Below are 24,191 nucleotides of genomic sequence, written 5' to 3'. Positions count from 1 at the left end.
CCAACCAGGTCCCTAGGGGTTGGGGATCTCAGTGCTAGAGGCATCAAATCCATGTGATGTGCAAAGTGATAGCATTTTTATATAGGTTTTACTGTGACATAGCCATCACCATTTAATGACAAAATTTCTTGAATTATTCTATTAACGAAATACTTTCCTCCTCTTAAACATTTATAAAATTGATAGGTGTATATGTAACAGTTGTTAGTTTCATACCATTATTCAGTATGAAAAGCAACATAAAAAAATTGAGCATCAAAATATTTTATTTCTAATCTGTTTTATGCCAGATCCAACATGTAAGTGGAACTTATTCTGATTCTATGGGTCTCTGTTTCCACTGTATTTATTTTTATGAGCAACTTGCTCTAATTCTGAATCTATACCACTTTGACATTTATTGAAGCTGTATAAAGGCCATGCACAGTTTATTTATTTACAATATTATACACTGAGTGACTGATTGAAGATCACACAAAACTTTCACCAAACTATAACTACTACGGAAAAACATGAAACACATTATTGAAGGACTTTAATGAAATTTGAGTAGGGAATTTTTCAAAGATTATTTTGGTTATAAGTGTTATGCAACTACTAGTTTGAAATAAGACTGACAAACACATGCAAATAAGTAGAATTTCAATAAATGAAAAGCTAAAAACATTTAGCTAAAAGCTAAAATATCATGTAGTTGAAAAACTACCATGTAACAATGGCAATTTATAAAACAGGGATAAAAGGCTATTCTTTAAAAGTCTTCCATGAACGACAGGGCTTTCAGTAATTTTCTAGAAAAACATTCAGAAATTCAGTTTCTCTAATTATGTTCAAAACTAAAATTATGTTTTCAGTAGTGGTAAGGACTATGATTTTCAGATAATTATTATTATACTATAGGGAAAGTCTTGGTCTTTCCCTTTTAGAATGCAGGGGTACAAGAAAATCAATCAGTAAATTTAGATTCAAGTAAAAGGTTCTGGTACAAATATATCATTAACACAGAGTGGAGAGTTTGCAATAATTGCAAGTCCACGTACTTTTAACTGTATTCTTAAAATAGAAGTGTAAACTTTAGGTTTGTTCAATTTAAGATATCCTGTTAGGAAATACCTCCTTTTTAGGAGTATGGAAAATAGCAGTAGATACTTGTCCTTCTCTGGATGTATCTCTTTCAGTTTTTACTGTTGTGGCTGAAGCACATTTAGGTACTCGGACTGCCCCAACTGGTACGTGGTGTTCCTTCCACAGTCGACATACTGGTACCTCTCCTGCGATGTCTGTTCAGAGTGGCCAAAGTACGTGGTTGTCACGGTAACTCTAAAGACAAAATAAACAGGGAGAAATGGAGCTATGTTCAATATGTTCTGGAGTGAGACTATGTTTAAACATCAAAATTCTCTCCAGAGAGAGATTATTTGATTAATGATAACTTGATGTATGGACACAGGTCTCCAGGGGAAGATTCTCAAACAGACAACAAAAATGCTACATGAGCAAGTCCTATCCAAATAATTACATACAATAAACATACTTTTTTTTTTTAAATTTATCTTTAGTTAAAAACATAAAGTTCATTATGTGCTTAAAAAATAACCATACAGTTCTCTCATCATAGAAAAGAGGTTAAGGAGCCAATATCCAAAATATCAAAGCTATAATCAACAATGTTTCATTGGCATGGAAAACATCCAATTTACAAACCAGTAACATTACTTCTAGCTACTGTCTGTGGTTGTTTACAAAGGCAGCTAGACATTGAATGTTGTGCTCAGGGCTCTCTATTTCAATCCTTGCCGTTTTCCTGAGCTCTTGTCATGTCCACGTTAACTATTTAGCAGGCACAAAATCCTGTACTACTTCGCTGGACAACCATTTCCTAATTTGTGAAATGGGATAATATTTACTTGATCTTTTATAACACTCTTGGAAAGCTTAAAATCCTACTGAGATGGCACCTGTAAAGATGTAACAGATGCTATCTGACAATGATATAAATCTAAGATTCTTAATAAGAAATAGCTCTTTCAAAAAAAATTCATACTTACTGCATCATGACTACTATGTTATGTACTTTGATGGATACCAGTGTACAGAAATCGCTGTTAAGAAAATTAAAATGAGAAGGAATATAAGTTATAAATTATTAATTTAAAATTCTTCCTACATTAAAGCTACTAGACACTATTAAGAATACATGATACACAAGCATTTATTGAGCATTTTCTAGACTTCAAATAATGACTGACATATTCATAACTTCTTATTCTAAAAATATATACGCCTTCATACCTCTGCAGATGCAGAGCTACTTCAATATGGGCTGTGGACTACTTATACATTTTACTCCCCTTTTGAAATTCTGGTAACTGGTTTGTTAGTTATCCAAAAGTTCTATACCCAGGCTAATATTAAAAGATGATGAAAACTTAGTTATTTTAACCTGTTCAGAGTTAATAATCACCTAGACCCAATTTAAAACCTTCAGACCTTCAAACAAATATGGTAGTAACATTATTAGCACTTTAGTCATCCTATACTAAAACAGCAGCAAATACAAGTATATATGAGAATATGCTTCTTATAAGTATAGTAATTAAAAAAAATTGATATAGTATATATGATCCTAATTCTGAAAAGTAAAAAAAAAATTTAATGTGTACAGGTTTATGCACATAAATGTTCAATATGCTGAACAGGAAAGAAGAAGACAATAAAAAGGGATGACTGGGGCCAAAAGGAATATTCCATAATGTAGTTCTGATGGATGAGATTATGGAAATGTAAAAAATAGTCTTCATACTTTATATACTTCATTATTTATAAAAAGTTATTAAAAATTAGAACTTACAACATGTAACTCATTTCCTCTGCTATAACAGTAGGTACTGTGTAATCAATCTGAAAGACAATAAAAAGGACAACTGAGAATAAGATCAAAACATCAACTATTTCAGATATACTTCATAACTTCAAAGAGTTAGAAAACTCTTCCTTTAGAAGTCTGATTCTAAGATTTCATCTTCTGTATATAGGGACACATTTCAAAATTAAGTTTTTGAGGAAACATCCCATGCTTTCATAAGTTACATGATATGCAAAGTTGAGACTCATTTTACTCCTCCAAAGTATATCGTGATTGAGACTTACTTGCTTCATGTCAAGTGGACCAATATTGGTTATGTTGTTTAAGCGTGCCTTTCCAATAACTGTTTTGGAAAATTGAACTTGAGCAGTGATGTTTTCAACTTCAACGGAATAATAGTTATTGTTTGTAATATTTAGTGTATTCTATAAAAGAAAAATGTACAGGGTTAGCTAAAAATATGCATACAAACATATATTTATAATTAATAAAGAAAAGCACTTCAGCTATTATACTTAATGCTTCATTTAAGAAGAATAAAAATATTCCCAAAATGTCAACATTAAATGAGCCAATTATTTGGGTGTATGCTTGAGAACTATGTATATGTTTATAATAAACAATTCAAAATATAAAAAACAGAAAATATGCAGAATATGGAAAAATAATGCCAGAAAATGTATTTGTGGTCTTAGTAAGAATTTAATAAAAATAATTTTAACATGTTATCTAAATTTTTACTAACCCTTAACATAAATCTTCATAAGCTATGCTAGTAAGCTGTTTCCTAGTTAAATACTACTCAAAATAAGCTTTTTGCTTAAAGGTAATTGGTATTTTAACTTATATAGTAGCAGACATTTACACCAGGTCACAATGGAAAAGAAATGAGACAGATTAATGTCTGTCTGTTTGGACAGAAATGTGGTTACATCATTGCTACACTTAAGTAACAGCTGGGGTCGGCTTTTGCATTTCTAATTCACTATTGCCTCATATTACTTTAGAAAATAGTCAATAAAAACATAATGAAAGTATTAAACTAGAAATAAAAAAAACAGCAAATGATATAAAATAAATGGACACTAAGTGATAAATACAGAAGAAATATTTGTAAGGCAAATAGCAATGGCTATCATTTACAGCATCTATAAAGGGTGCTAAAAAATGTATACACATTGTAAGAAAGGAAAAACTATTAAAATTGTAATACATTTGACTTCTGCAATTATAAGAAGTGCTCAATGTGACTTGTATTCATCTTTTGTTATTGGTATATATTATTATAATTTTAATTGAGTTTTTTCCTTCTTAACATGTGCATACATTTTCTGGGGGCATCCTCTGTATAATATACAAAAAACCCCTTACAAACAGAAGAGTGTAAAAAAGACAAGTGCAAATAGGAAACGACATAAAAAGCAAAGGATATGCATGAGCAAATAAAGTGCAAATATAAATGGCTGGGAAATATTTTTGAATTCTTCAATTTATTTATAGTCTGGAAAAAGTTAATTTGTAAAAATGCAATATTGCTTTATATCCCTCAAGCTAGTAAAATTTGTAGAAAGCAAAGAAATTCTATTACTGGCAGGGATGTTGGTAAAGGGTATACTTTTTTACATTGCTGGCAAATACGTGAAGTTTCACAACCATTCTGAAAAGTATCTTAGGGCATACACTAAAATAAAAATATGATAGCTTTTGACCTAGCAATTCTACTTCTGAGCATCTATTTCACAGAAATAGATACATTCAAATATTAATGAAAGTATTCTTTGTAGTAGCAAAAAATACGCCGTGCAAATAAAATAAATGCTTACCATAAACAGGATGACAGAACAAATTATATTAAGTCTTTATAGAGAATATTATGTAGCCATCAAAAAGAATGTTATTAACTTTTAAGCCAAATAATGAGGAAAGGCTTCTACCTTAATACAAAGGTATTAACAAATGGGAAACTCAAAATGCAAAAATACGTATAAACTGTTGTCTTTTTGAAAATACTGATTTTTATAAACTTGAACACATGTGTATCTATATAAGTTAATATGAATATAGAAAAACACAAAAGGATGTAATATGGGATGAGTGGGAAGGAAAGAAAACAGTTTTAGTATAAAGGGGTAAAAAAGACATACTAGAGATCAGCAATTATAGGGTCACACTTAAATACACACTTATTAATTATTTACATTATTGTTATAAATATAAAGAAATATTTAGAAAAATTCTGTAGCATAGTAGAAATCACCTTTATATATTGGGTTTTTAATATGCATGTCAATTTCTAGACATAATAGGAAAGAAATTGTTAATTTGAGGTCAACTGATCTTCTGATGCAGGCCAAGGAGTGGAATTTATGAGAATCTTATAACCCCCTGTATATGCAAATAACTGTTGATATATGTCTTTTTCTGAAGTGTTCATAACTTTCATTAGAATGTTAAAGAGATCAATAAAGTGAACAGGTTGAGAACAAAAATGCCTATGAGAATAAAAACAGATATATTGAAAGAAAGCATCAAGATAAATACTAAGAAAGACAAAGAAAAAATAGAGTAACAATTTTGTACTAAAGGTCAGGGATTTTATTGCTAAGAGTAATAAGAATCCATTTTATTTATAAGTCAAAAAAGGAGCACAATCATAAGCTTTAAAATAATGATGATTTATTACAAAACACCTAAAAATATCATAATCTTTAATTCTCAAATTTACTATCAGGAATTTATCCTGAAGAAATAATCTAAAATAGAAACAAAGTTTAAGCAAAAGACATTTTCTGAATATTTCTAATAGGAGACCTAAAGATCCACTAGGTTTGAGTAAATTATATTTTTACAGTCATGTAACAGACTACATGTGACCATTCAATATGGAAAAAGGTTGTATGGTCTCAGTTACCATGTGTTTATGTACATGAACGTGAGTCTGTGTATCCTTTACACATACATGAGAACCTTTGATTACATTTGTAAAAACATATATACATACATACACATATACATGTATATAAATGTATACATACATTGTTAGAATATATACACACATTGGTCTAGGAAGCGGAAATAAAAGCCTTTATACATTACAGGAGTTTTCAAGTGTCTTTAATGATAAAGTGGAGAGATGTTACTAAAAAAGAATAAGTAGTACTACTATATACCACTTATTTAAAGAAACAAAAGCAATATAATTCTGTTTTTTTAAATAATCATAGAGAACCTACAGGCAATTCAGGCTCTTACTGTCATCTAGTTAAACTTAATATTTATCTAAATAACGATCTTATCCCTTATTTAATGTTCTGTCTACACCTTCAGGTATTTAAAAGATAGTATCAAATTCCTTTTATTATTTATTATTACATATTTACAGTATGTGATACTGACAAGTTTTGGAGGCAGAACAAAAAAATCCAGCCACTGTTCTAAATATTGCAGAAAGAGGAAAATATGTTCCTTATTCTAAAAGGCTTTTAAAGTAGGACAATATCCAATGATAATTCCCTGGTCATATGAAACAAGTTACAATGGGCACTGTGTTATGAATGTTTTCATATATACTCTTTCCATATTGTTCTCTTTTTTAAAAGCTCTTAGACTGGTAACTTTTGATAGTAAGCAATAAAGATAAATGGATCCATGGAGCTCTTTTGTTCCTGTCATTTAGCAGTGATTTACTTTAACATGTCATTCTGTCCCTCTAGAACTCTTTCTTCCCATCCCAAACCACAGACATCTCTCACTTAACCTTAACCTTATCATCCAACTGTGTACAAAAAACCAACTAAGTCCAGTATCACTCTTCCAAACAGGTCACTGTCACAGAGATACCACTCAGGCCTGAGGCCATAAATGATTGCCAATGGTGTGACTGATAAATATTTTCCTCTTTTCTTTCTTTTCAAACAAATGTTAACATAGAAAACAGGGAGAAGACCTTTTCTTGGGTCCTGCTTGTGTTCTCATTTCGAGATTGGAGAGGTTACACAGCCCTTCTAAAAAGTATTGCCTTGAGAAACACAGAGGGCAATTTTATGCATATTAGTTTGCACAAAAAAGATCAGTCACTTATATTTTATCTTTAAACACAGTAAGAAATGGTCTGCCAAACATGGAAAAAAATTTATTTCAAAAAATACAAGGAAATAAAAATGTTACATTTACAGCATTTACCAAATCAACTGTTAATACTTTGTTAGGAGCTATTCAGAGTTATATGTTGAAAAATAAATTGTAATATTTCTCTTCTTTGCTGGAGATTAACTTTTTAGTTTATTTTACCCCCCCCCACAACCATCTTAAAATGCTAAATGATTCTGTACATACAGAATTGCCAGCATTTATTAGTTGTCTTTTTAAGCAGAACCAGAAATGGTAGAGGTCAATATAGCAAAGGTATACACAAACCAAACATCCTCTCGACAGGGACAAAGGTACTGCTTAACAGGATAAGGAGAAGCTCTCAAATATTTTTCATAAAAATCTGTACTTACTGTGATATTTAAATATATTCTACGCTTTTGAGGATCATAACTGACATATGCTGATTTTACGCCAATGTATTTCACGTCGATAGAGCGAGGGAAAAGGAAAAACACAGCCAATCCCGAAAGGAGCAGACAGACAAACACAGAGGCCATCACATACAGCTTTCTGAAAAGGAAAGAAAATATGTGTTTATTAACAAGCACATAATGCAGCATTTAAAAAGGATATTTTCTATAGAAGTTTTTCCCCTAATATATGAACAACATGTACAAAATGTATTAATTTTACCAAATTTTTCCATTCTAAAAGTATAGGTTAAAGTTAGTTCTGGGTCTATTAAGTGCTAAAATATTTTCCTTAAAAGATTAATTCACTGTTTTGGAGACTTGCTGGGATTTTAGGCTTATAAGTGATAGACTAATTTACTGTAGTGATTCCCAAATCAGGCTCATAATATAATCAAAGCAAGAAATTTTATACAAATACAAATTTCAAGATTCCTTCTGAATTCACTGAAGTAGAATTTTCACATGTGAGTTGACTTTTATACAATGCTGGTAAAGTGACTGCTCATCAGAACTGCCGGAGAAGCTCTTAAAATTAATAATGACATAACTACATGCTGTGTCAACTATTCTCACTGTGACCAGTCCTTTCTGAAGTTCCTCATCTCAAAGTACTTAAGTATGCTTTTAAAAATATTATTTACATGGATCAACTCTACTTTAAAGGTAGTCTTACACTGTTGTATTTTTTAAATCAAGAAAAGAGATAACTAAATGCAGATACAAAACAAGGAAAAAAATAAACCCTACATGCCTTTGTCATTCTTCTAACTACTGTGAAACTTACTCCCTTCCATCTCTTGCTCTCCTTTCCAATCTCCATAGATAAAAATTTTCTTCAAGATTAACCTCAAGACTAGAGTTTCCTGAAAACTATTTTCTGATCTCTCTACTATACAGCCTCTACTGAAACTTACAGAATGCTTTTTTGTTTCTAAGTCTTATATGTCACTTACTTCCCTCTTTTTGTAATATTCCAGTAATGGAAAAAAATTCATTTTATTTTTTCTTCTACTCTTTCCTTCCCACTAACTCCCTTCTAAATGCACTGATGGATTTAGGTTGCCTAAGAAAAGACTGCAAGACTCGGCACCTGTGGCTCAAGTGGCTAAGGGGCCAGCCACATACACCCAAGGTGGCTGGTTCGAAGCCAGCCCGGGCCGGCTGCACAATGACAGCTGCAACCAAAAAATAGCCGGGTGTTGTGGTGGGCTCCTGTGGTCCCAGCTACTTGGGAGGCTGAGGCAGGAGACTCGCTTGAGCCTAGGAGTTGGAGGTTGCTGTGAGCTGTAATGTCACAGTACTCTACCCAGGGAGACAGCTTGAGGCTCTATCTCAAAAAAAAAAAAAAAAAAAGAAAAAAAAAGAAAAGAGTGCAAAATGGTTTACCAAAAAACACAATAAAAACAAAAAAAATTGGTACATTACTGCTCCTAAGTCCATACTGTCGTCTTGGGCAAAGAAGTAGTTCCCACTTACTCACTATGGACTTTCTCTCAACCTGAGTAGGTCTGTGACTGCTACTCAATTACCCAGTATGGTAGTTTAAACAAATATTTACAACACCTGAAGTATATCAAAACACCCAAAAAGATATAAGGAGTTTAAAAATCATCACAATAAAAATGGAGTTTCTATACTTTAGTGTTGTTTTATTTTTAATTACTTATGGGCAGGTGAGCTCACCATAATCTTTTAGGGCTTAGAGCCTACAACTCAATCCTAGTTGTGACTATATGAGTCAGTGTTCTAAATTTCTCTGCACAGCCAGTTTACAGTCATAACAAATATTATTGAACCCAACCGGGTAATAATATTCTATGCAACATTTCATCCAAAGTTGAAAAATCGGTTAGTTTATTGACAAAGTATATGGATCTTCATTACAAAATAAATCATTATATATATATATATATGTATATTATATATATATGTATAACATTATATATTATATAACATTATATATAACATTATTAACATATATGTTAATATATGTATATATGTATAACATATATATGTATATATATGTATATATGTATGTATAATATACATACATATGTACATATATATGTATAACATATATATATATATATATTTTTTTTTTTTATGGCTCTAGGAACATTAACTGAATCTTGAGAGTTACAAGATCCTGATGAAGTTATGAAGGTTGTAAGGTATATTTGGAGTCAAGTCAGAATTGTATTTCTCCCATTTCCTACCTGCAGTAATTAAGGCACTTCTTCCACTTTAAAATCCCTACGTTTGAGGATTAAATGACATAGCTGAAGTTTATAGACAAAGCAATTAATAAATATTTTCTAACTTTCTCATCACAACTCCCCCATTTGTAAAAAATTAAAAGACTCAGAATTATTCCCCAAATATTATAATTTTACTGCAAATTGAGAAACAACAAATTACTCCTGGCCTTGTGTGAGCTCAGAGGCCTAGGCCCTTTGCTCCCATGGTCTGTGCATAGTCTCAGGTACTTTCCCTACACACATATATTTTTCAGGACTCAGACTCATCACCCTCTGCAGCTCTTTACCCACTGGTACTCTAGTCATCTGATTTCCTAGATTCCCAGCTCTATTTCTTCAATTAAGACGGACTGCTGGGTTCTGCCTGGTTCCCTCCCTTGCACTGTGTAGGCTTGAACCTTTCTCTACACAGTTATCTGGTACAATCACAGGGCTGATCTCCTCTGTCTTCCCTTTCTCAGGAACACTGTCCTATGCTGCCTCATGGCCAGTGTCAGAATATATAGTTTCACGTACTTGTCCAGTTTTTTTAGTTATTTCAGGAGGGAGGGTGTATCTAGTGTCTGCTATGACATCTTGGTTGGAAGTAGAGAATCCCATTTACTTGATTTTGTACTCTTTGTTCTTAAGCTGAAAATCTTACTCCTTAATGGCATTTCCATAATTACTTATTTGCTTTACATATAAAATTTTACAACTACATGAACAGCACTCATAATAATGCAGATATTGAGGGCAACTTAAGATTTGTTCTGGTTCTCCTTACCATTTAGAACATATCTTACTTGATATTAATAGTTAAAACACAATGTTTTCAAGTCACTTAAGGTAATTCCTTCAACTGTGTTTATGTCACCAACTTGGTAATACAGTTAGAATCATCTATTCCCTTTTGTTTCAGTTTTTACCAGCTACATGTTTTTTTTTTTTTACTTTTGATCTTTTAATTACATAAAAAAGTACATGGTTCTAAACCCAAAGAATGCACACACATACACACAGATTTCTACTTGCTTCTCTATTCCTTCTTACAAGTTCCCTCCCAAACTCTGACAGTAATCCATTCTATTGGTTTTTGTTTATTATTCCACTGATGGGATGTATGTGTGTGTATGATGTCTGTTCTCAAATATAAATCTGTTTGGAATATTACACTGCACTAAAATACAGTTCTTCCTCATTCTATTTTACTGTTGTGTACACGTAGCATAATTTATTCTACCAATCCTTTACTATTGCTTATTCACATGGTTTCTAGTTGTTTGCTATCACAAACACTGGCGCAATGTATAATTTCTACAAATGCCATTTACTATCTTTGACAACTGTCCTTAGAATAGATTTTTCAAAGTAGAACTCCTGAGCCAAAAGTACATGTATATGTAATTTTGCTAGCTAATGCCAAATCCCCATACACTAGCAAGGCAGGTATACGCTTGTTTTCACTCAGTATTGCTAACAAAATATGTTATCAAAAGCTTGGATTTTTGCCAATTTGATAGAAATTATCTCCAAGTAGATTTAATTTATATTTCTTTCATGAGCAAGATTGAACATCCTTTCAGATGTTTAAAGGTCATTTGCATTTCCTTTTTGTGAACTAAGCTGTTCATAGCGTCTATTTTCCTTGGTCGTTGGCCTTTTTCTTCTAAAAATTTAAGCTCTTTATAGAGTTGGGATATTGAGTCTTTGTCTGTGATATAATTTGTAAACATTACTTTCCAGCTTATCATGGTATTCTAACTTCAATTATGGTCATGTTTTCATCTATAAAAGTTTGTATTTGTCAAATTTATCTGTTTTTTTTTTTTTTCCTTTTATTACTTCTGGATTCTAAGTCATACCTTCCAACTAGCAGGTTGTAAAAGGCTGCCGTATCATATCTGTTTATACATCTCATAATAAAAAGTCAGACCAACTGTTTGTAAAATCTTTGATTCATTTTATTTCCATGATTACTAAATATGTTACTTTATTTCTCACTTGTTTATGGTTAAGTAGTATGTCAATTTTATTTTCTATTTCATATTTCTTACAGATTGATTCTTTTACGTGGGTGTGCAAGCCTTTTTTGTTGTTTTGTTTTTTAACCATTAAAGTCCAAGAACTGGTTTCTTTCTTTCAGGATCACAGTATAGTATGTCTTTTCACTATACACATATAGACTCACGCCTTCTTTTACTTTAGGAAGTTCTTGAATTAATGTTTAGAATTTGTCAGTTCTACTCCTTCAATTTTCTTCTTTAAGAGCTCAAATGATGTACATGTTCAAGTTTCATTTTTTGTCTTCTGTATGGTTTTCCCCTAAATCTTTTTCAGTAATTTGTGTGTGTTATGTTGTTGTTCCTCCTCTTTATCCTGTTTCCCCTCTTGGACTTTGCAGGGTCTGTATTCATACCTGTGTTCTTCCAGTTTTGTGGACATTTTTTTCCTAATTCTTTCCAGAGGTCTGTAAACTCTCTTTTCACCATCTCCCACTGCTCAGTTATCTCACGTCTGAGTTTCCAATTTCTATCTTCTGTTTTGTCATAGGTTCTCCAATATTAAAGTTTTCATCTGCTTTTCTCATATGCTTTTATCATCTGTCAGCATTCTGCTCAGTTCACTTTCTTTTTTAAAAAAAGTATCTTTGTATGATGGTTTATTGTAATGTTTTCCTGTTGGTCATGCTTAAATGAGAAGAGTTTTTGTACTTTCAGGTAAAGGTTTCATGGGCTCTACCCTCTATTTTTATGCAAAGTATTAAAAAAGAAGACGTCTATGTATATTCACCTCCATAGTTCTGTGATTATCTCCCTACTATGAACTGGTTCTCTCCTTTAATCCTAACTCCTGCTCTGTACAAATTGGATTCTACCTAATACCTCCCCCCCACCCCCATGTCTGTGTTCTTTTGCAAGCGTTTTGTGGGTTTTGTTTTGTTGAGGTTTCTTCAGGTCTCTGAGGACAGTAGATGGTCCAATTCCTTTTGATCGTCTCAAGGCCCTTAGTGGCTCTCTGTGGCCTTTTTCCACTCTCCAGATGGAGCATGCAGAGTCTTCCCATTTTAGCAGGTTATTTTTAGAAGTATTTGCCAGGAGTACTTTGATGGGGTCCTCTTCTTTCCAGACAGGGTATTTATTTGTGTATCAGGGTTCTTAAGAGTCTCAAGAACTCCTGTTTTTGCTTCCTTTCACAAACCCCATGTATCTGCTAAGCATGTTTGAGTCTTGCTCAAACTTGTCATCATGTTTGAATACTCATTTTTATTCTGGGTTTGTTTGGAATAGCTCATTGCCCATTTCTTATAAAAATGACATGTGTGTGTATGCTGCCTACTGCTATTCCAGATTTGTTTTAATACACCGATTTGAGAATATACAGATACCATGCTGCTTTCAAGACTCTACCCCAATCAGGAATCCTTGTTTTGTTTAATGACACAAACTATATGATGACCTAACTCAATAACCTAACAGCATTTTTCCTATTAGTAGTTTTAACTGAGTAATTGTTTATACATAATTTGGAAAAAAATACAAAAAAATGAAAATAAAACCTGAAACCATGCCAGTTTCTTATAATTACTTACGTTCTTCTTGGCCTTAATCTCTGATCGCTATATGGAATCAATGCCACCAGTTGGTTTTCTTGCCCTAAATGTGAAAAGAAATTTATTAACATGCCTGATTAAGAATATAGTGAAGAACTATCATAACCTGAGTTGCAAAGACCATGTCATTCCTTTAGTAAATTGCTACGTCTTCCAAAAATTATCCAACAAAAGTTGACTTATAGAGAAGTAACTGTTTTGTCAGAATTAGATGTTTAGCTAATAAAAAATGGCATCATAAATAAGGGCTCCATTACTCTTTCTTCCAGTGAAAAAATTCTAAAATTCCCAGCTTTGAGAAGATCTGAATTTATTAGGCCTTCTTTCAACTCCACTGTTGTCCTTTAAGACTCTGATTTGGTCATGACATCAGGAGAAACACCGCTCTCTCCCTTTCCTGAAACTCAATCATTGCAGAGGTTCTTACACTGCCCCATATATAGGTGAAACACCTAAATGCCTCTGGCCAAAAAAGCTGTTTGAGAGAGAGCAGTGAAGACTTTGTGCAGGCATACTTGTGAGAAACTGAGACAGAATCCCATGTGGCCAAGTTAGTTGTGGGCCTAACATGACCAAGGCTTTGGCTGGAATAGCATTTCCAGAATGTGTTAAGGAATTAAGGTTGACTTTATAAGGCCAATGAAAAAGCCCTTTGGAAAACTGGCCAGATACCCATAGGTAACCTTTCCTGATCTATGGTTAGTGACGAAGGTCGCTTGCTGATGGGTCCAGGAATGGAAATGTGCTAGGGGACCTCAAGAGACGAGGAATTTACCCAATGCATACACGTATCTAATGGCACAGATGAAACCTGGGCTCATAAAAGACTTTTGAGAAGTCCAGCCTGAGAATTCCTTATAAAAGGGTCTAGCAAAAACCCCCTGACTTAAGTTCTACATGGGTGCAGAGGTTTGCACACAAATTCCTGTATGTCCAAGAAGTTTCTCTATGCTTTACTTAAAGATTCAAAGCAACTGCCTCCAAATGGCAAGGTCAGTAGAACAGACATTCAATTTGTCTCTTTTCCCCAGTAGCCTCAGGCATCATCAGATAAGAACAAAGAAAGTAATAACTGACAACATGTTCTTCATTAAGTTATGCTAAAACTGGTTATGTTAAAAGGATTATGCTTAAAGGTGTATGTTGGGTGGATTATTAGATTACTAGGGAGGAGCTACTTACAGGGCAGGTGGTCATAAGATGTTTAAATGGATTAATGAAGTCATTGATGTCCAATGCGCATGTGCAGAGGGATTGTAATGAATGTTAATGAGGTCACTGGTGCATAGTGCACATGCACAAGATTCCCTATATAAACCAACAGCAAATAAAGAAGGCTGAGCAAGCAGATGGTCACCTTTATTTAAAACACAACTTCAATAAGTGTGCTTTTTCTTCGAGACATCACTTTTCCGTGAGACCCTTACGGCAACACCCATAGAAAACCGAAACTCACAATTACTAAGTCTAACAACCCTTGAAGAATCCCTCCATAATGAACTTCCAGAGCCCTTTCAGTTCACGCCTCAAACCACATTTAAGTTACTTCAAAATCCACGATTTCTTTTTTGGGTTGACCTATATCCAGAAGCTTTAGCAGATAAATGGAACTTTAAAAATGCCAATTTTCTAATCTTATCAGAGGTTGGCTCTTCCCATTAACTACTACTAAATTACCAAATAGTCAAAAATTCTCTTTAAAAACTTTCTATAATGATTCTATTATTCTCCCTGCAGGTGTGTTCCCTCATTACACTCACATAAAATTATAGAAATATCATATGTATACATATACACACATATGTATGTCCTTGGGTTACTAGCAAAATAGACTCTGTAGATTTGTTAAGTTGAATCTGTACGTAAGTTGGTACAGGTACATTTACCTATTACCTATAATAGCCTCTGTTCATAAGTGCAAATTTTACGTAAGTTGGATGTTTGTAGCTCAGGGTTTGCCTGTGTATATGTGTACGTGTGTGTGTGTGTATCTGCAGGTTTACAAATGCTGTCTCATTAAGAGGTATTACTTAGGTTAAACTACAATCTTGATTAAAACCAAACTGGCTACTATGCATATATCTGTATTTACACTGCTAAATATGGCTAGAGAAAAACAACTACACTCAACAATCTTATTTTAGATCACTGTATTTCCCAAGTTCACCCTCTCAATCTGACTCTCCAAGACCACAATTTCATAACTTTCAACTGTTTTTTCAAATTTTCTATATCTTCTCTTCTTTCCTCATTCTTAGTTCATGTGATAAACTGAGGAGAACTTCTACAAGCTCTCACCATCACATTTAGCCAGCTATCTGCTTCTGTGTCCGTACACTCTACTTTCTTTTATTATTAAACTACCTGTGCTCATGTCCTCTGCACTGGGGCACTGCATCATGTCCTCTTTTGCCTATTTGAGGACATTGCTCCCATAATTCTGCCCACTCCTACATTACTAATATTTTCTAACATAATTCTCATCACCATACAAACATCTACTACTTACTATATCTTTAAAAAAAACTCTCTCCTCATCTTATAGCCCCTTCTAGTAACCGCCTTTCTTCTCCCCTCTTCTTCAGAGCCAGACTCCTCAGATGAGCTCATTTCTATCTATATAAATCATCCCCTCCTATGTGTTCTTAAGCTTACTCTATACATGCTACATGTGACCTAACAGGCTACCAAAACTGCTCTATTAAAGATCTCCAGTGGCCCCTGTGTCACCAAATCCAGTGATCAGTTCTCAGTTTTCACAGTACTTCACCTACTGGGAGCATCTGCAGCTGACCACTATTTCTTACATGGCACCCTTTCTTCACTTATCTCCCAGCACACCAGACACTGTGATCTCCTCCTGCCCCTCTTGCTGTACCTTTTTGCTAGATTTTTCTCATGTCACTGACCTCAAAATGCTTCAGTGTTCCAGGGATCAGTGCTAGGCTATCATTTTCCTATCTGCACTGACTAGCTTGCTGTCCTCATCCAGCTCAGCATTAAGTATCATCTATACATTGATGCCTCCAGGCTAGGACTTGCACTTGAATTTCAGACCTTTACTATAACTAAGTGCCTACTGAACACATTCACTTCCATCTCAAATAGGCATCTCCAAACATATGTCTAAAATTGAGCTCCTGATCTCTCCCCTGACACAGACACTCAAATCATCTTTTCTTCATTTTAATATGAAGAATGCTGCTCCATTCTTTAGTTGCTCAGCTAAACAAACAAAAACAAGTAAAAAAATTAACTCAGGAACTATCCTTGATTTCCTACTTTCCACAATCCATGTTCCGACCGCCAAAAAAGCCTATTAGTCAAACTTAAAAAATATAACTAGCTTTCTACCTCAACCTGGTACATCAATCCTTTCAATTGCAATAATTATTTTATTTTCAAAAAGTTACTATCTCTGCAAAGATAAAACCATCACATTCAAAGGCCATCACAAATGTAAACTATCCCCAAGGCCAAACCCTGCTCAGAGACAATGGTGCCTTATATACATTATACTGTTACTTTAGGGTAGTGATTTTCAACTGGTGCGCTGTGAAAGGATCTCAGGTGTCCCATGAAAATTTTTAAAGATCATTAATTATTTTCAAAAGAAGTTCAAAGCACAGTAAGTATACTCTTTTTCATTCTTTTTTGATCAACATAATTAAGGGTGCCACAGGAGTTTGACTATAGGTTCAAGTATGCCTCGAGACAAAGAGTTTGAGAAACACTGCTTTAAGTTCTCTCCAGGGTCATGTATCAGCTTTTAGAATGAGAATAGCAAAGGTAACATTATAGTTTCTACTTATTGCTACTGTTACTAAAGTAAACCACAAACAGCACGTAAGGAATTATTTCCTGCGGACTTCCCCTATGATAAACCACAGACTCTTTTCCAACTCATGTTCATACAGCATCTCTCTGCATGTAGTTCCTTTTAGAAATAAGTGATTAGGGCATGGTCTGCTTATACTATTATTTAGATAATGAATTAAAGATATTAGGTCACCAATTTACTTAAGTTGCTTCTGACATCTAAGATAGCAAAACAACTGTGGTATGGCTTCTGTAGATGCCAAATAGGACCAAGTTTTTAGTCAAGAGACAATGTATATTTGCTTTAAAAGGTGGGAAAGAAAAAACATTAAAGGTAGTGAGGTGGTTCTCATTACTGCTTTAGGAACTTTAATTTTTTTTTTTTTTTGAGACAGAGTCTCACTTTGTTATACTTGATAGAGAGCCATGGCGTCATAGCTTACAACAACCTCAAAGTCTTTGGGTTATGTGATTCTCTTACTTCAGCCTCCTGAGTAGCTGGGACTATAGGCGCCCATCACAATGCCTGGCTATTTTTTTTAGAGACAGGGTCTCACCCTTGCTCAGGCTGGTCTTAATATTTTTATGTTTGTATTTTTCTATGCTTTTTAATTGAAGATAGCTAATAGGAAGTTTTTACTTTAATTCTAAAAATCTTTTAAAACAGCAGGCTGCTTAGACTCATAGGTTTTATAATATTTGTGCAACCACCTAAAGTCATTCTTTAAAGGAAAAAAAATGCAATGGCAACATACCTCTGGGAATTCTTCCTGTTCCCTGACAAGTGGGGCAAGTGACACTATCTCTTCCTGTAAATTCCACATATGGAAACTGAGAGACATCTCCATTTCTTCCATCTTCATTATGGACTTCACCACTAACCAATCCATTCCTCATGTTGTCAGAAGATGTGACTCCATCATAAGCATCTTCTTTACTTGAATGCAAAGGCAAATGAGAAAGAGACTTTCCCATGTCTAAAAAAAAAAGAAAGAGAGAAAGAAAGAAAAAAGACAAAGAAAAGACAAGACAAATCTTATAAATGTCAGGGGAGAAAGTATAATCCAGAACTCTACATGACATATATGGTAATCTAATTAGAATGGACTTCAAGAGAGGGCCCACACAATTTTTAGATTGGAATTCTATTCAATCTAAATAATGTCTGAGAGAAGGGTGTCATTTACTAGTTCAGAAGTGCTTCTGAGGAAAATATGAAATGATATCCTATGAGGGTTCTGATGAGCATGGGCTTCCAAACATTAAAATTTCATGAAAGTCTACACCTAGGGATTCTTTATAAAGAAACAAGCAGGCTTCATTTAAAAACAAAACAAAAATATATTCTACTTGTAAGCCAATTAGCAATAAAGGGAAAAAAATGCTTTGGCCATATGAAAAATTAGATATCAGGTGTATAACCAGGTAATTTCAAAGCAGTACTTTACAGATTTTAGAAACTTATAACTCTTTGTAATAAATAAAATCCACAATCCTTCTCATCCTGGAATCCTTCACTTCCCTACTGAACTTTCTTGCTTTTTAAACATTTAAACACTTGCAACAACAAAATACTTCAAAAATCCCAAATCATGCAGATTTTTCTCTTATTCAACAGATGGCAGAGTTAAAATTAAGAAACTAATATTCCAAAATATTAAGTATAACTTACCAACATAGAGCAAGTAAAGTTAAAACATTAACTTTAAAATTTTAGGATAACAGTATCAAAAACAACCTAGGTAACATTAAATATAAATTTAAAATCCAAGTAAGAATATGTAATTAGTACTAATACTAATACAAAAATAACCTCTGTAGTTAGGTTATGTAGTAACATTGCAATTAAGGTCATACAATTTTAAGGCTGAAAAGAATTTAACAGTCACATAATCCAACCTGCTGATATTCTCTGGAAAAGTTAATAAAAAGGTGAAATTTAAAAATAACATAATTTTACTTTTTAAATCTGATCATGTATCTATTATCAGTTCCTAAAAATAGATTGTAGACTTTCATACAAATATTTCTTTTAAAAATTCTCATTTATTCGAATAAGGAAAACTGACACTCTATATAACACAATTCATCCTATAATGGGAAGAAAAATGTGTTATTTAAAATTGGCATGCAACCCACTTCTTGGCCAAACATAGCGTGAAGAGCAGAATAAAAACTATATATCTAGTATACAAACTTCAAAGTGTAAAATGAGAAATTAAGTTTTTTTTCGTTATTTCACTATTTAAGAAAAGGCCTCTGCAAATACTGTCCACGTAAATTGAAAAACACATTTGTATGTATAATGCATATATACAATATCACTTCCGACTTCTAAAAAAGTATTATCTTACTATGACTCGGTGATAGTGTTTGAGCCAAACAAACCCTTGCTAGCTAACAGGTGATTCAAATATGAATTAACATCACTGACCCCACACACTGTGATTTGGGGGGGGTCTGTGTGGATCACTGGGCCTCAGCAGCAAGGTTTCAGGAGCATCCTTGGGATCTCACTCAAAATAGCTGGGGTAGAAGGTGCATCCCCTTGGTCTGGGCCAGTTTTCTGTTGTAATCTAACAGTTACCGTCTGTGACTCTGCCTTAGGCAGGTGTTTGGACAAGTGCCAGATTGTCAGATACTAGATACTAGATTGTCCCTACTAGATTTCTTCAGAGAACTGACAAGTTTAATCACTTTTAATCTTGGAAACTCATTAATTTAAAAAGGGGTGCTAGACCTCTTTCCTCATCCCTGTGCGCAACGTTTTCATACCAGTCTCTTAATTTGTCAACAAACACGGATCTCTGATTCGTCTGAGGAGGGAGTAAATATACACATACACGAGTATGTATTCATACATATACACACATCTGTTGTATACATATGTGTGTCTATGTGTTTATAACACACACACACACACACACACGTTTAGTACCATCCAGTTTAAATGGGCCGCGATCATCTGTGCGACGCTGGTTTAAGTTATAAAAGGGCTCGAAAACCTGAGCCCTTCCAAACCTCCATAAACAAAACCCAGCAAAAAGCCTACTCTGTAAAGATTAAAAGTAAAAGTAAAAGATTAAAAGATCCAGGCAACAGTGCAAAAGAATTCAAGAAATGGCAAAACCAAGGGCCACCTGACGCACAAGGTATTGGAGGGGGGGCCTAGAATCACACCCGAGGGCCGGACTTGGGCCAAAGCGGGGCTCCTTGGTAGGAGGCTGAATCAGGGGAAGAAAACGTGACAACACCCCCATCTCGAGCCCGTGAGTAGACCCCGTCTGGCAGCAGACCTGCTCCCCAGCGGCTTCCCCTCCTCCACCTCTATTCAGGCCCGGCTTATCCCGGGGCGCCGCGCTCAGCCCAGCTTTGGAAAGGGAGCTGGGGTCTGCAAGTACTGGGGTCGCTCACCGGCACGCGGGGCGCTGCGGAGTCCCCGGCTCCTTCGGCGCAGACAGGCCCTAGGACAAGGTCCCGGAGTCCGCAGTCCCAGGTGGAGGGGGGATGGAAAGACCGGCCCGGCGCGCCGGGCAGCTGCTGAGTTGGGAAGGGGGAGGGGCGGGACAAGGGCAGGATCAGCTGAGGCCTACCGCAAACCTCACGCGCGCCTGCGCAGAGCGCTCCCGGAGGGGCGGGGATGCCGGCGGAGCGCGTAGGGCGCATGCGTCTTTCTTCCGCTGACCTGAAAGTCTGAAACCCACATCCTGTTGTGGTGGGTTTAGGTTTCTTTTTTCCTTGCGTTCCTAGATATTAAAGTAAAATTTGGCCGCTCTATCTATGGATGGTTTAAGAATTTCCCCCTTTCCCTTATGCAACCATTCCTTTTGCAAAGAGAAAAAATGTGCTCCATTTGACTCAGCTTTCACCTGAGCAGCCTCCTGGGTCACACTCTGTTGAGTCGTCGTAGACGTGCTCTTAGGAGTAGGACGAACCGGTTTGTAAACAAGCTTGGGACAGCAGAAAACTCGCTTCTATTTTAATTCAGAAATTTTTACCAACTAGAAGGGGAAACTGAAAGCAGTAAGGGCCCCTGTGTTTTGCTTTGTTATGCTTCGCACTTGCTGCCTCGCCCCCTCCCTTAACTCAGTAGCTAGTTAACAGGTGTGTGAGATGAGACCTCAGCTTAAATCTCAGTACTTCAACTCATCTCTGTAGAATGGGGCAACTCTTCCCCCATCATCTCATAGCCTCGGTTATCTCACTTAGAAAACAAGAATAACAATACAGAGTTGTTTTGAGGGTTCAACCAGATGCTTCTAGTAACTATCAGGAGCGGACGAGACGCTGCCTGTGGAGAATTTAACTCGGTAGTCGTAATTAGAGACCCCAATAACATAGTAACTAAGGAAAGAGGTGATGGTAATTTATTTCTCTCTTCTGACAGGATCGGCGCGTTTTGCCAATGGAGTATGAAGATATGTCAGAGTAAGAATTGCATATCAAAACAGTATACAGTTTAATGTTTAAAATGATCACTATACATATCCATGTGTTAGTGAGCCTTCTCAACACTGTTGTTGAAGATAAAAACTCTTAAATTTTCTAGAAGGTAGGCAATGTGTATCAGTATTGTTAAAAATGGTCTCATCATGTAGCCCAACAATTTCACTTTTTGAAATTTATCCTAAACCTGATAAGAACTCTAAAAAGATTTGTGTGTGCTTGTACACAACGTGTGTCCATTTAAATAAACTAAATGTCCAATAATGGGAAATTGATTAAATCATTTTCAGCCACTTTTATTTAGCCCAGATTTTCCAAAGGGTTGGCCAGGGATCCCCCTCCATTAACATTGTTTGAAATAAGAGTCGTGGGAGAAAAAAATTCATAAATTTATTCTAACAGTCTACTTGTATAGATTTAAAATTGGGTCTCTCCTCATAGCCATTTTATGAGTTTTTCAAAAGGCAGTAAAAATCATGCTATGCAGATGCTTTGTTGCATGAGGAGTGATAATATAACATTAAATAAAATCAATATCTAATGGACAAGATATGAAGTATTACAACAGTATGTAAAATATATTTGCATTTAGAACATAATGAAATAAATTAATATTATATATCTGCCTTGAAGTGGAAAGAAATATATTTATAAAAACAGTTAACTGTTTTTTCTTTATTTTGTGTATATATATATATATATGATATGTATTCTTGAATTAGCAAATGTTTCTTAAAATAGTTCTCAAGGAAGAATTTAGCCAGTATTCTCTCAATTAGCCTTACTTAACTTAAGCCATATTGGTATAGCACAGTCCTTATCCAGACTACTGGGATTGATCCAATAGTGACTCTTTATTTGAGAATATCGTTGTAAGGAGGGGTTTAGTGGCATGGTTAGGATCACAGCCTTAGACGTGAGATTGCCTGAGGATGGGCAAGGAATATACAAAGTCTATGTAACAGTGGACAAAACACTTAATGCTCTTTATCCCTAATTTTTATTATTTATACAATAAAGATAATTCCTACCTGAAAGAGTTGTAGCTGGGAGCTTAGACTTGCAGGGCACTCAGTAAATATTAAATGTTAGTAAGCCCTGTTTGTTGTCCCCATAACAATGAAGTATTTTAAAGATAGATGCTAAATGATTAGTGTATTTGCTCCTATAGCCTGATTTTTTATTAGTAAAAAAATTTTGAAAGGAAGAATTCCTGAAAGGTTTTAATTATCTAACAATGATTTCTTGAGTTCTGAGGCCAGTACTAGTCTATGTGCTACTATGAGGGCGATGACTATTCTTAACCTCCAACCTGAAGAATCATAGCCAGAGGAACAGTAGATAGAACAGTTAGTAAGTCACGGACCCACAAGTCACACAAGTAGTTTTATGTTGCAAAATAAAAGCACGTCCTGGAGAAAGGATAGGTCTGTCTCTGTGAGTCAGGACGACCCTGTGGAATACAAGGTTGGCTCTTTTTATTTTCCTATGGATGGGTGAGTTGTATCTTCTGGGGTAGAGACTGCTCCTTGCATCATAGCTTCCCTTAATCCTCTTGAAAACTCACTGAGGGTAGATGAGATTATAATGATATGGCCACCTAAAAAGGTTACTTTCAGCCACCCTCTATGAGTGCTTATGCTTTGTGCAGAGGAAAGTCCCTTAACCACAATTTCCCATTGTTGTGATGAATTACTCTTCTTTAAAAATTGTTTGATTCCAAGGGCTTGTTTGTTTAATCTTGCTTAATTGACTTCTATGAGTGCTTATGCTTTGTGCAGAGGAAAGTCCCTTAACCAATTGCCAATGGGCAACAATTGCCCATTGTTGTGAGCAATCCCTCTTTTTTAAAAAATTGTTTAATCCCAAGGACTTGTTTGTTCAGTCTTGCTTAACTGACCATTGCTGGGTGAAGGGAATTCTGTCCTTAACCCATCTCCTTATTGAGGTGTCCTCTTCCCCTTACTGCACCCTAACACTTCAGATATAGAAGCAATGATTTTTACAATCCGGGATAACTTCCAGTAGACCAATTCTTCTTAATGATAACCATTCTTCAGCACAGATGCTAAAGGTAAGAGATTTCTCCATGTAAAATTAAATCTTGAAAAGTCTTGTCTCTCATTCCATTTCTGTCTTTAATCTCCTTTGATAGTAAATCACCCAAATCCTGATGACAGTCAAACCATGTTGCAGAAATTACTTTATTAGAAATGTGATGTTTAAAATTATAAGTAGGCAAGTAATTTATAATTATTTTGCTGTCTTAATTTTTCTGAGCTTTGCAATTTGTTGAGTGTTAATATGCAAGTCCCTTTTGGCCTACCTCCTTCCACTTTCAGACCAGATAGGAAACTGGGGTTTAAAGGATTGAGGTTTTTCTGGTTGGATTTCAGGGATAGCTGTCTGCACACATAGCAAAACCACCATTTCCTGTAGCTAAGTGACCTGGCAGTAAACGCCTGTTATACTGACACAACACAACTCCTTTTTAAAAGGTTTGGCCTTTGTTAAATTCTGCACGTAGCGTGTCTCCCTGAACTTCTTGCTTATTTTGTCTCCGAATTCTCCTTTTCAGGCAGGATCTTCTATGCTTCCTCAATCTCAGCTATATTGTTTGACAACTACATGAGGCTAATCCTCAT

The 24,191-nt window shown here is 34.9% G+C and overlaps 1 protein-coding gene across 1 annotated transcript; it reads right to left on the bottom strand.

The window, feature by feature from the left end:
- Positions 1–250: 250 nt before the first annotated feature.
- Positions 251–20,732, bottom strand: TMEM106B (transmembrane protein 106B). Its single transcript, XM_003782711.2, has 8 exons — positions 20,515–20,732; positions 17,856–18,077; positions 13,261–13,324; positions 7,369–7,528; positions 3,151–3,291; positions 2,852–2,901; positions 2,049–2,102; positions 251–1,320 (listed from the first exon to the last, which is right to left on the bottom strand). The coding sequence occupies exons 2-8, from the start codon at positions 18,073–18,075 to the stop codon at positions 1,182–1,184; spliced, it is 828 nt and encodes a 275-aa protein (XP_003782759.1). The 5' UTR covers positions 18,076–18,077; positions 20,515–20,732; the 3' UTR covers positions 251–1,181.
- Between the last annotated feature and the right edge of the window lie 3,459 nt (positions 20,733–24,191).

Source organism: Otolemur garnettii, unplaced genomic scaffold (assembly GCF_000181295.1).
Source record: "Otolemur garnettii isolate 467f Iridium unplaced genomic scaffold, OtoGar3 scaffold00005, whole genome shotgun sequence".
Classification (NCBI taxonomy): domain Eukaryota; kingdom Metazoa; phylum Chordata; class Mammalia; order Primates; family Galagidae; genus Otolemur; species Otolemur garnettii.
Note: the sequence above shows the minus strand (reverse complement) of the source record. Positions and strands in the feature narration are given on the sequence as shown.

What these genes read in the sequence shown, in the direction of transcription:
- TMEM106B (XM_003782711.2), bottom strand. Translation starts at nt 18,075, where the DNA reads ATGGGAAAGTCTCTTTCTCATTTGCCTTTGCATTCAAGTAAAGAAGAT. An exon ending in AACAGGAAGAATTCCCAGAG is followed by an intron (nt 13,325 to 17,855) that starts GTATGTTGCCAT and finishes TTTCACATTTAG; the next exon opens with GGCAAGAAAACCAACTGGTG. An exon ending in GAATATATTTAAATATCACA is followed by an intron (nt 3,292 to 7,368) that starts GTAAGTACAGAT and finishes TTTCTTTTATAG; the next exon opens with AATACACTAAATATTACAAA.